This window comes from Pteropus medius, unplaced genomic scaffold (genome assembly GCF_902729225.1).
Source record: "Pteropus medius unplaced genomic scaffold, Ma_sr-lr_union100, whole genome shotgun sequence".
In the NCBI taxonomy this organism is placed as follows: domain Eukaryota; kingdom Metazoa; phylum Chordata; class Mammalia; order Chiroptera; family Pteropodidae; genus Pteropus; species Pteropus medius.
In genome coordinates, this window is record NW_024349224.1 from 1,877,168 (window position 1) to 1,890,628 (window position 13,461).

Here is a 13,461-nt window from a genome sequence, read left to right on the forward strand (position 1 = left end):
CGAAACGTGGCCACTGACCTTCTATCTTTTTAACTCTTCCTCTTCAAGAAGGGTCATGAGCTCAAGCTTCCGAACCTGAACCTTGCTGGCCGACGTCTAGTCTGTTTCTGCCAGGCTCGCTCCAGGTGGCGGCCACCTTCTCTGACGATGGGAACATGGCGAAGCCTGAGGATAACCAGCAGTCTGTTTCTGAGAAGAAAATACGGATGAGACGCAGGCTGCCTTTTCCGTCCCTTTCCCTGAGAAAGACTAGACACCAAACGAGGTCCTCAAGGCGACAGTCCACCCCCAAATGAGTCAGATGCTTTCTGGCCTGGAAAGATTTCATCCACTGGCAGGTGTTCTGTTCAGAATGACCATCTGAGAAGGGTCGCTTGTTCCTTCTCCAGTGTACCACACGGAGCCCTAGAGGCACCGAAGAGCTCACGTGATTTCAGCGGTGCCCTCTCCGTATGGAGGTGAAATGAAGCCCCTCACCAGACAGTGCTCTAGGGGGCACGAACCAGAGAGAGGCCCCGCTGCCCAAGTCCGGAGAGCGTCTCTTCCCGTCCCCGGCTCCGATCAGTGTCCCCTCTCTTCACAGAGCAAATCTGAAGGGCTAGGGCTACGCCGACAGGTTGCAGAGAGGCGCCACCAAGGTGGAGGCAAATTAATTGGTATCGCCTATTAATAGATAATAAACTTGGTGAAAACGAGGTTAAGGATCAATGGAACGATACTATGAAGTGAATTTTAACAGAGAACTACATTTTATTTTCCTTCTGTAGGAAGAAAACGCTTTGAGAGACGTATCCTAGTGGACAGTAGTTCCTGTGAGAAAAAGTCCGGACACCTCGCATTCGTCCCAGCTGCATCAGCTGTCACAAAGACGCCCTCCCGCGTCACAAAGTGCATTCTTAAAGCGCTGTGGGTACGCTCATGGTTCCCTAAGCATGTGAAGATTTTGTTTTACCTCATGTAATTTTCATCCAACTGGGAAGTCAGTTACCTTTTCCTAGTATTTCCAGGGGCTGAAGGCCACATACGACAGTACGCCTTGTGCCTACTGATATTAGTTAACTGGCCTCCGTCAGCGGGGCCACGTGGCCCTCTACGTGCGTATGTGTGCTCCTTCTGTCAAAAAGAGCGCAGAGATAATCGGATTCGGTGCTCCCACTGACCTCCTGGGGAGAGACTGGGGAAGGGGTGGGCACCCCTGGAGCAAGGGCAGGGTTGCTGCGGCAGACTAACGTCTCTGTAAAGCGTCTCTCAGGCGTGTTTCGGAATAAATATGTGTGAGTATCAGAGAAGTTGCAGAATGCTTTCAAAAAACACTTCCTGTCACTTCATCTCCCCGGTGGCCTAGTCTTATCAGAAAACACAAGATGACATCAGAAGCACGACTGCAGCTTTGAGTAAACGGGCCTCTTCATCTCTGCTGATAGGGATCAACTTTTATTTACAAGGGAATTTGAATCCGTTCAAACTGAATGCGTTTAGAAGGGATTTATAAGATAACCTATGATATCTTATGGGTTGAAACGGTTTAATTTGTATTTTTAGAAAAACGAACAGAATTCTTGAAAAAAGTCTCCATTATTTTCTACATCTGCTTAGATAAAATTCCCACAGCCAAAATTCCTAAGCTTTGTATATAGTTCTGAAATACCTCATACGGAATTTTGAAAGAAAATCCATTCAAAAATATGTGTTTGAACTTTTACAAACAGACATTTTCATGAAGAGCATCCTTTGTTGGCGTTAAATCTTTAGCTGAAAGAGGCCTACCAATTAGGAACAGTCTGAGCACTTCAAAATATGCTAGCTGGTTTCCGGTTCTGTTTTGCTGCCAGAATTGGGAGGACTTGCTCAACAGATACCCATCAAGGCCCCACTGGTGATAGACACTGTCCCAGGTACCGGAGAAAGGACAGTGAAGGGCACAAAGACTCCTGCCCTCACAGGTTTCAGTTATACGACGAGAAGATACGATGAAATACGTGTACAGTCTTGTAGCAGATGCTGTATTTGCCAGGGATGGCGAAAGGGCTTCGGAGGGAAGGGAAGGCAGACGAGGGCACAGGGGAGTGCTCGGAGCTGCCACTGTGAACCACAGCTGGCCTCTGCGAGGGATCCGATGGCATTCGGGTGACGACGCGTACGGAGTGAGTACATCTGGGAAAATAACTTGGAGGAGAATCAGCTTCTTGACCCGAGCCCCGAAACCACACCTCGCTTTGTGGGGTCTGAGGAACAAGGTCAGCGTGGCCGGCACAAGGCCGTGAACGAGAAGGCAGAACGGAAGGTGGACGAGATGCCAGTGAGCCAGAGCGCGAGGGCCCCGGGGGCCGTCTGATGGGATTCGGCTGGTTCCCTAGATGCAATGAAGAAGCCACTGGAAAACTCTGAGAAGAGTGACATGACCTGGTTTATATTGTTAACGGACTGCAGCAGTGTGCGTGTTGAATTCCAATGGCAGGGGACAAGGGTGGAAGCAGGCGACAGTGATCAGAGCAGGTCAAGTGAGACACGGTTACGGTGCAGGGGCTGAGAGGGGTCAGGGTGTGGCTACCTTTTGAAAGCAGAACGGTCTATATCCTGACAGTCAATGCTGAGTGTGACAGAAAGAGGTGGCTAAGGTGACCCCAACATTGTGACAGAGGAACCACATGGATGGGACTGCCATTTAGTGAGATGGAAAGGTCACGGGCTGAAGGGGTTTGAAGTGAATCTGGGATGCAGTTTAGGAAACACGGTCTGAGATGTGTCATTGCACATGGACACAGATGTGGGGACGGCTGGTAGGCAGTCGGATGCGTGGCCTGGAGGTACACAAATCTGGGAATCACCAGCACATGGATGGCGCTTAAAGCCATGACACCGCCAAGGGGGCACGAGGAGACAAAGACACGGAGCTCGTGCGCTCCGTGAAGCGCACTCAAGCCAATACTCCGAGTACAACGAGCACTCAGGTCGACAAGCCCGCCGCGTCTAAAACATCTAAGACGCAAGTCGGTATGCTTCAAAATCAGGTTTAAACTTCTTTCTTTCTTTTTTTTTATTAGCTTCAAGTATCCAGTACATTGCCTAGACGTTTATTTAGTTTATGAAATCGTCCTCCCGATTACTCTCTCTCTTCTCTGGCTCTCCACCCAGCCATTACCTTACTGCTGACTGCGCTCCCTATGCCGTGCTCCCCATCCCCGTGACCGTCGATCAACTACTAATTGGTACCTCTTCAACCTTTCTTCCAGCCCCCAAGCGCCCTCCCCTCTGGCCGTCACCAGACTGTCCTTAAACTTCCGAATACAGTATAAATAGAGCGGCGGCTTGCTCTGATGACATCACTGGGGTTCGTGACACTATCGCATTTGAGTCGAGTGACCTTGTGTTCATCTCTGAATCCTTGGTTTCCAGCACAATGCTTCACGGAGTAGAGGCTCAGTAAACAATCATTAAAATCAGCGACTGAGTGACAAGTATTTGTGGTCATGTTAAAAGACACATCAAAACCCCTATGAGATACTACTACCTCACACCTGCCAGAATGGCTATTATCGATAAGACAAGAAACTACACGCGCTGGAGAAGATGAGGAGAAAGAGGAAGCCTCAGGCGTGCTCGTGTGAAGGGGACTGTGAGCTGGTGCAGTCGCTACGGAGCACAGAGTGGAAGGCCCTCAGGACACGTCGCCCAGCAGTCCCCCTTCTGGGTATCTGCTCCCCAAATTCGAAAACATTTATTCATAAAGATATATGTACCCCTATGTTCATTGTGGCATAATTCACGGTGGCCAAGACATGGAAACAACCTAAGTGTCCTCTGATAGATAATGGGGTAAAGAAGATGTGGCACATACACACAACAGGATACTACTCAGCCGTAAGACGAAATACTGCCATTTGTGACAACACGGATGGATCTTGAGAGCATCATACTAAGTGAAACAAGTCAGATGGAAAAGGACAAGAACTGTATGATTTCATTCATATGTGGGACATAAAACAGAAAGCAAATGAACAAACAAAACAAACAAACTCATAGACACAGACAACGGTATGGTGGTTCCAGAGGGGATAGGGGTCAAATACACGGCGATGGAAGGAGACCACCGTGTTGCACACAATGCAACACACAGATGACGTATTATAGAACTATACACTTGAAACTTAATTACTAACTACCCAATGTTACCCCAATACATTTAATTAAAAAAATAAAAAAGATATAATTAAAAATAAAAAATTCCTATCATTTAAAGATACAGACTGAAAAATGTACAGATGAAATGATAGGATGTTTGGGACTGCTCTGAAATTGCCTGGGGTGGGAGGGGTTTCTGGGTGGGAGGAGCCTCTGGGTGGGCGGGGCTCCTGGGTGGTGGTACAGATGGCCAGTCCGACCACATATCTGAAATTTTTGAAGCTAGGTGATGATTAAATATACGTATAGCATACTATTTTGCTTACTTTTTTATGGTTATAATTTTGATAATAAAAAATTTTTAAAGTCTTTGAATTTTAACACATAAACATTTTTCTTATAATTACATTTATAACATTAGTAATTTTTAAATGAAAAGGGAAAGAAATAGGCAATATGTGTCTAAATTATCATGAATTCTTAATAAGGGGAAAATTCAAACTTTGATGTGGTTCACAAACAACTGAAGACGTATTCATTACATCCAGTACTTTTTACAGGTGTCCGATATCACTGACTTCCTCATAACCTTTTCACATTTCGGTTTTAACATTCAATTCGAAAGAAAACGTTCACTAAGAAAATAGTAAATAAAATCTCATAATTCTTGAGCACTTCAAAAGAAATATTTTACATTATGTGCAACTCACCTGCTGTAAAATCTTCAGTCAGATCAATAAACGCGTGAGAATGTGGAATTCGCATTTTACTTTTAGTGGGCAGTGCAGGATGCCATGATAAATTCCTAAAAAAAAAAAAAAATTTAAAACCTATGCATGCATGCAAGATATTTTAAACATTTAATTAAGGAGATGTTCCGTACACCATCAAGTCCACTCCTTTGGGGTGCGCGACTCTGGTTCTCAGCACGTTCGCAGTGTGGGACCGTCGTGGTGATCTAACTCCAAAACGCTTTCACTTTCACCGCCTCGAAAAGAAACCCCGCGTCCACGAGTCGCTTCCTGCTCTGCCCCCCAGCCCCGGTGACCACCGCTCTGCTTTCCGCCTCTGTGCATTTCCCCATTCTGGACGTTTCCTATCAGTGGAATCACATAACATGTGGCCTTTGGTGTCTGGTTTCGTTCACTTGAGTAAGGTTTTCAGGTTCATTCATGTTGTAGCACACGTGGGTACTTCGGTCCTTTTTTTTAAAATGCCTACAGCACCTGGTCTTCTAGGTGGTCTCCCATCCAAGTACTAACCAGGCCCGACCCTGCTTAGCTTCCGAGATCAGACAGGATCAGGCTTGTTCAGGGTGGCGTGGCCGCAGACATCTCAGTCCTTTTTACGGCCGAATACTGTTTCGTGGTATGGCTGTACTTCTTGCTTGATGATGGGCATTTGGGTTGTTTCCACCCTTATCTATTGATGATGGGCATCTGATGATGGGCATTTGGCTTGTTTCCACCCTTATCTATTAAAAATAATGTTTCTATGACTATTCATGAACAAGTTTGTATGTAGACATAATTCTTTTGGGTATATACCTAGGAGCGGAATTGCTGGGTCACATGGTAACCGTGCATTTAATTTTCTGAGAAACTATCAAACTGTTTTCCAACGCGGCTTTACCATCTTACATTCTCACTGGCAATGTAGAAAGGTTCTAATGTCTCTATGTCTTCATCAGCACTTATCATTGTCCGTTTGTTCTACTGTATCTATCCCAGAGGGTGTGGTGTAGTAATCTCATGGTTGTGATTTTTATTTTTCCTAATGGCTAATGACGTTGAACACATTTTCATGTGCTATAGGCCATTTGTATATCTTCTTTGGAGAAACGTCCACTCGAATCCTTTGCCTATTTTTAAATTGTGTTATTTATTGCTTTATTTTTGAGTCGTAAGAGTTTCTATATACACTGAATACTAGGTCTTTATCCGATGTATGCTTTGCCAATATACATTTTTTCTTTTGTTGCTTATGTCATATATAAGAATCACTTTCCAAATTCAAGGTCATGATGATTTACCCCTAAGCTTTCTTCTAAGTTTTAGTTCCTAAATTTATATTTCATTCTTTTTTTAAGTTATTTTTTATCATAAAAGTTTTTTCCTAGACTGTAGAGAATGATGATTGTCTTTTATGAGTATTAATTCTGAAGTTTGGAGCCATGTCGAAAGAATGAATTTAGGTCCTTACCTCACACCATATAACAAACATTAACTCAAAATGGATCTAAGAGCTAAAAGTATAAAATTCTTGAAAGAAAACATAGTGACAAATCTACATGACCTTGGATTTGGAAATGGATTCTTAGATGACACCAAAAGAACAAGCAACAAAGAAAAAAAACCAGATGAACTGGATTCATCAAAATTAAAAACTTTTGTACATTTTAGGATAATATCAAGAAAGTGAAAAGACAACTCCATGGAATGGGAGAAAATGTTTGCAAATCTTATCTGATAAGGGCCTAGTATCCAGACAATATAAAGATCTCTTACAGCTCAACAACAAAAAGACAACCTAATTTAAAAATGGTGAAGGACTAGACATTTCTCCTAAGATACGCCAATGGCTACCAAGCACATTGGAAGATGCTCAACATCATTAGTCACTGAAGAAACGGCAATCGAAAGCATTAGTGGGAAACCACTTTGAACCACTAGGACGGTAATAATCAAAAGCCAGAAAATAACAAGTGTTGGAGAGGATGTGAAGAAGTAGGAACTCTCACACATTGCTGGTGGGAATATAAACAAAATGGTGCATCGGCTGTGGAAAACGGTTTGGCAGTTCTTCAAAAAGTTAGAATTACCACATGACTCTAAATTGATGTACATGAATGAATGCTCTTAGCAGCACGATTCACGACAGCCAAAAAGTGGAATAACCCAAATGTCCACCAGCAGATGAATGGATAAAGAAAATGTCCTATATCCATACAGCGAAAATATCATTCGGCCATAAAGGAGGCCTGGAGCGCTGATCCATGGCACGATACAGACGAAGCTTTCAAACGTGATGCTATATGAAAGAGGCCAGATGCGAGAGATCACACCCTACACGATTCCGCACGTATGAACTGCCGTAAGAGGTAAACCCACAGAGACAGAAAGCAGGTAACTGGGGTCGGGGGAGTGATGGCTTACCGGCACGAGGTTTCCATGTGCAATGATGAACAGTGTGATGGCTACATAACACTGTCAATGTACTAAATACCTCTAAATTATACACTTAATGGATAAAGATTACGTATGTGAATTTTATCTCACGAAAAAAACCAACAGTATGAAGTTTCTATATATCTCTCATCCGGTTTCCTTTAATGTGAACATCTCAAATAACCACAGTCCAACGATCAAAACCAGGACGTTCACACTGGTAGACTACTATAAACCACTGAAGGAAAGGGCGCTGAGGCCACCCCCACAAGCCCTCAGCAGGAGAGAGCCCTCCAGGGTCAAAGGCATCCCACCCATCAAGGCCCCAGCCAGATCAGCTCCCTGCAGAAGGCCTCTGCTCTGCTGTTTTCCTGTAACACCTTTTTCTACTAATAGCACTTGGGTTTGCATTCAAATCGCTCGAGACTGTAAGTTCCTCTAGACACCCAGATTATAGGTATTTGTACCCACGATGCCTAACCAGGACCTGGCCCCCAAATACTAGCTGACCTGAACCACAGTCCTAAGTGGCCTCTCCTGTTCTTCTAACTAACAAATCCTAGTTAGAATTTGCTATTTTGTTTTTCATAGTACTACGTTCTAGTCCATATGGAAACATAGACATGTCATCTCTGAAGAGCAATTTAAGGCTAATTAAGTCCAACTTAATTGTCTGCACAGCATCCAATTGACTGGGTAGCAAACAAGGTTTATTTGTGAACTGAGTTTTGACGTGTTTTGAAAGCAGGGAGAAACAATTCACTAATTTGTTCTTGGCAGGTGGAATCTAGGAAAAAGGATAAGCGTTTGCCACAAGAAAATTTTCTCAACACAGAGGGTCTTATCTTCTACAAATAGTAACTTCTTCCCAATAACCTTCCTTTATACGCTTTTTCCCACAATCTGGGCCTCATCCGTAACCTAAACAAGACAGTAAAGGCAAAACCAAGCAGTATTCATGTAACCTAATTTTATTATTTTAACCAAAACCCCATAATAGATGGTTATGGTAAGAAAATATTAAAATAGAGAAACTGTATTCAGCATTTGTTGTAAGGTAATTCATGCTACACAAGGTTAGAAATGCTTAAAATAGTTCCAGTTAGGTTCGATTTAATAATTGCTGGTTCACTTTTGAAGATAGTCCATTTATTCATTGTTCTTTAAATTCTAAGCACTAAAGTATTTTTAATTTCTAATAAAATAATCAGACTCAGGCTAGAGATTCTATGACAAGTTTAACCCAATGTCATTGCAGAAGAGTTTCCTAATATTCTTAACACACTGTAATTATAGGCCAAAAGTGAGTTAAAAACCACAAGCTTTTACAAAGTTGGGCTCCATGAGGTGAATCATGTGGCTGCCTTCAATTTCTACAGGAAAAGTTATTGGTTTTGTTCCCTGTAGAATTTTTTTATAGATTTGCTCTGAAACGAGTTATAACTAGAATTTTGGAAAACCTCAAATAACTTGTGATTTTTTTTTGCAGGAATTATTTGACAAAAATAGACATTTCACATGAAGAACTCAGAACAGTGATAAAACGAAAAGTCATAGAGACAGACTATGGGCCAAGTTCAGCATAAAGATGTGTTTTATGTGACCCATAAATTGTTTACAATTTTTCGAATTCACTGGTAAAAGTTAAATAAAAATAAAAAATCAGTTTTCACATAAAAATCTGGATTTCCAGCTTCTCTGGAAATATCCGAAGGCCTGGCAACCAACTGGGCCTCCTCAGACGGAGCGCGCGTCCGGACACAGCTGAAGTCCCCACCTCCAGCAGCGGCTGCGCTGGCTTTGGTTCCTCTCTTGGCCCCTTCAGACATGTGGCTTTGCAACTGCTAACAAAACACTAACTGTAATCTCGCTTTCTTGAACATTTCAAATCGGTGTTCAAGTTCATCATAGCCCTTTAACTGTGATGCTTGCTGCCCATATTCTGACGTTACGCGTGAACGAACATCTCTTAAAAGGCAGTTTATGTTTTATGCGCAGTGTTTTTATCTATTATCTATTATCTATCACAGGTGGGGTTGGGGAGGGGAAAGGCTGTTGTTTCTTTCTGTACTGCATTTTAAGATGGTTGAGAATTGAATATATATATATATATATATAGTTGTCTAAATTAGACTGTTTAAAATTTTATAGTTCAAAATAAAATCCATTTCTCCTTCTACCTTTAATGCTGCTCTTTGCACACATCACAGTTTTTCAATAAGAAGAAGCAGATACTGTATTTTTCAAGCGACTATACTCGCAAAAGCTATAATCTTCTCATGTACATGCTCAATTCCATTTGAAGGCCAAGGCCACAAATACAAACTGCTCTGACTACAAAGAAAGAAACAGCAGAGATGAAAGAGTGGGCAGTTAGTTCTGAGCCATATTGAGTCAATTCGCTGACATTTCTTGACCTCTGTGGAAAATTCCAGTTATTAGCTTCCCCCCACAGGAAACATAATTATGTCAAGGTGTTCTAATTTGTGGGCTTCACCCTTAATCTCAAAGAACAGCATTTATCATAGAATAAATTTAAATCTAATTAATGTCAACTGCAGCTTTTGGTTGCCTACGGCAACTCCTCTTTCAGATGACTGCTAATCCACCCACTTTTCAATGATCTGCCTATGCTGAATTGCCATTATTTAAGATATCCAGGTGAAGGTAGCTACTAGGAGATGGATCTAGCATGCTTCTTCAAGCTGCCTAGTTCTTTAGTCCAGTGGTCTTCAAATATCTGTGCTCAGAGAGGCTCAAAAAGAATTTTGAAAAACTATGTATCCCTTAACAGATTTAAGTCCATTTCTAAGACTATAATCTGTTTTCATCAGCTTAAATAGCTACAAAATAGGTCATCTTCAAATCTTTTAGAATTGTGAGATTTTAAGACAAAATGATTACTCTTAATGATGAGACCAGTGGAATATAAATACCATATTGAGTTGTTACCAGGTACCATCATCCACACACACACGAAATGCATGAACAAGCTCTTCTTTAACTGTATCTCTCCCCTTTATCCTTGAACTTGCACTTCTATTTCATTTTCTTACAGAACATTATATGAAATATTTTTATAGCGGAAGTCTTTAGTGATTACTCTAGCATATGTCTCCAAAGAACTGTTTGTCCATAAATTGTAAATAAATTAAAACTGGTATTTAATTGGTTTTATGTAGCCAAGCATTTAAAAAACCTCTGAGGTTATTTTGACTACCAGTGTACAACTGATAATAACACACATTATATAGTTTGATAACTCATTAAACCAGAGGTAAAATTTTACTGGAACTGCATTTTTTGAACAGATGAATGGAGCTTTAAAATATATTAGTTTATTCATCCTTATGATATTGCTAGGATGAGACAGGATTCAACAGTCTCTTCTGACTCATCTTTATAGATATAAATGCTAAGAAATCTTGTTAATATATTTTCATTGCAATCTCCCCGGAAATACGATATGATGAAATTATTCTTAGTTTTTTCAGGTATGATAAATATCCTATGATTACATATATATTTTAAAAACCCTTATTTTTTAGAGATATATATTGGAATATCTGTAGATTAAAAATGTCTGGGGGGTGGGGGTGGGAAGGCTAGAAGAGAGACAAATGAGGGAAAAGATGTGAATGGAATAAGACCGGTCAAGAGCTGATCACTATAGCTAGATGACAGGTGCATTATATACAAATTTACTGTTCCATTCTCTTCACCTTTGCATGTTGAAAATTTTCCATAATAAAAGTAAAAAGAAAAATTTAGAGCTGCTGATTTAGCTCATTCAATTTATGGAAAATGTCTGCCATATGATCCAATTCGCAAAGGTAATCCTCACTGTCAAACCAATCTCCAAGTGAAAGTTATTTTCTGTCAGAGTATGACCTCATTTTTTCAATTCAAATTGAATATTAATATGTGTTTCAACGAACAGTATAAAAACTGTAAAGTACGGAATATATATTGCAGGACAGATTACTAAAAGCAGTCAAGATTAAAATAATGAAATTCCAATAAAATTGATTTATCTATTTTTATAAAATAGGTTATAAAAACAAGGTAGTAAAGCAACATGCTGTTTATCATTGGTGAACTTCTAGCAATGCAATGTAATACAGCTAAAATAATTTATAATATAAAAAATACTATAAAAGACATTATAGTCCTTGAGTAAATGTGCATAAATATTGGACTCTGGGATCTGGTTTTTGATGTATTTAGGTAAAAATTGAGTATAAAAAGGAGAAATGATACCATTTCTTTCTTATTTCTTTAGATATAACAAATTTTTCTGAAGACTTTAATATACAGGGAAGGCGTATAGTGCAAAAAATTATTTGGCTCAGGAGCCAGCATGTAAACTTATTTTCTATTAATAGAATGAAAATAGTAAATATTTCATAAGAAAAAATAAGATGCTTGATTTTTAAATGGAATTATCTCGGTATGATTTGATAAAACAGGTTTCAGCTACATTACAGAAAAATGCATACGAAATAGGAAAGAAAGGAGGTAGACGCTTCATCCATGGGTCTGGCAGGCCTACAGAACATTCCAGTCACACTTGCAACAAAACCACAGGGGCATGAAATGTCGTCCCTCGCGTTAATGATGCGGCCTAGGGAGAGAGTGAAGGACAGCCCGCTTCGTGGAATGCAGCGTTTCTTATGGACGCTCCTGGCTTTGTTCTCCCGGGGCCCCTCTCGACAGTAACAGAGTCTCTGACAACAGTCAGGGGACAGAAGAGGCAGAGTCACGGAGATAAAATCTCCGCACACGCCGCGCCAGCGCCTCGGGAGTCGGGCAGCTCAGCGTGGCCCCGGCGGGCCTGGTCCTGCGGACGAGCTGCATCTTCGGGAGGTAGTCGGGGAACGGCCGGGAAGGCTGTCCTTCGGCAGAGCTGCGCTTGGCCCCGGGCTGCTTGCCCGCTGGGAGAGGCAGCATCAGTGATCTTCGGGAAGGGGCAGGACCCCGGCTCTCGCGTGCCAGGAGGCTGCAGGGCGCACAGGTGTGTTCGCGGGCGTCAGCTTCAGGGCGCGGAGGGCGCCTCTGCCCGAGGGCCCTGCGCGCGTCCCCCTCCAGCCAGCGGGCACTGCCCTGCAGCGTCCCCGAGACGGCCGCGCCACGCCGGCAGGTGGGGTCCTCGGGCCCGCTCGTCCTCTGCTGTCCTCTGCCCCGCGGGGTGCGGCGGCCGGTTGCGGGCCCTGGGGGAGCCCCATGGTACGCTGTCCCCTGGGCTGAAGGTCCACACTAGCCGGGGGGACACCGCCAGAGGCCTGCGGCTGCGCGGACGCGAAGGCAGAACCAGCACGGAACCGGGAGCCCCGTGGACCCCGAGGCGTCTGCCGTGGGGACGCGCTGCGACTGAGGCCAGCGCCCTTTGGGACGGCTCGCTTAGGATGCTCTCTTGTCCCGCGTCCCCAGCCGACGCGGACACCTGCGCGGGCCGGCGGCCTCTCCCGACCACGGGCGCACGGGAGCTGGGGGCGGCCCGGGGCTCTCGCCCCGGCTCCGCTCACCCCGGGCCTCCGCCCAGGCGCGGAGGGGTGCGCTGGGTCCGGCACGCCTTAGGGGCTCTCGGAAGGAATGCTTCACGTTCCACAGGGAAAAAGGGGGTTTCTTTCCGCTATGTCCTTGTCCCGAAGGCTGAGCGACAGTGACAGCGCCCCTAAGAGGAGCGCCCGGCGCGCTGGCTCAGCGGGCAGGAGAGACGCGCCCCCGCGGCCGAACCCGCACCGCCACGCAGGGCGGACCCGGCCGGACCGGGCCGGACCGGACCTCTAGGTTGTTAAAAGTCAAGTTCGTGGGGGCGGTGTTGACAGCGTGGGTATCTTTAAAAAATTGCAACAGGAACCTAACGAAAGATGACTTAACCTGTATATTCGGAAATTATAAACTGTTCTGATGCATTTTACTCTAAACTGAAATGGTAACATAGTCTAATCTTACTCGAAGTCTGGGGTTTGCACTGCTTGCTTGATTTTCTTTTTCCAATTTTTTTCATTGTGCTAAAATATATATAACAAAACATTTACCATCTTAACCGTTTTTAAGTGTATAGTGCAGGGGTATTCTAGCATGTTTTAAAATGGGCTTTTTCAACACAAATCCAAATAGTAATGAGATAAAACAAAATGATTTCTCCTCAAAGAAAACTATGATATAT

At 43.2% G+C, this 13,461-nt stretch overlaps 1 protein-coding gene and 1 pseudogene across 1 annotated transcript in view; both read right to left on the bottom strand.

Moving 5' to 3' along the window:
* ITFG1 (integrin alpha FG-GAP repeat containing 1) overlaps positions 1–13,461 on the bottom strand; it is a 112,277-nt gene that overhangs the window by 85,514 nt on the left and 13,302 nt on the right. The window contains exon 6 of the mRNA XM_039880802.1: positions 4,833–4,927. Coding sequence (XP_039736736.1) covers positions 4,833–4,927 — 95 coding nt within the window. The remainder of the gene's footprint in view (positions 1–4,832; positions 4,928–13,461) is intronic.
* Positions 5,337–5,454, bottom strand: LOC120617464 (uncharacterized; annotated as a pseudogene).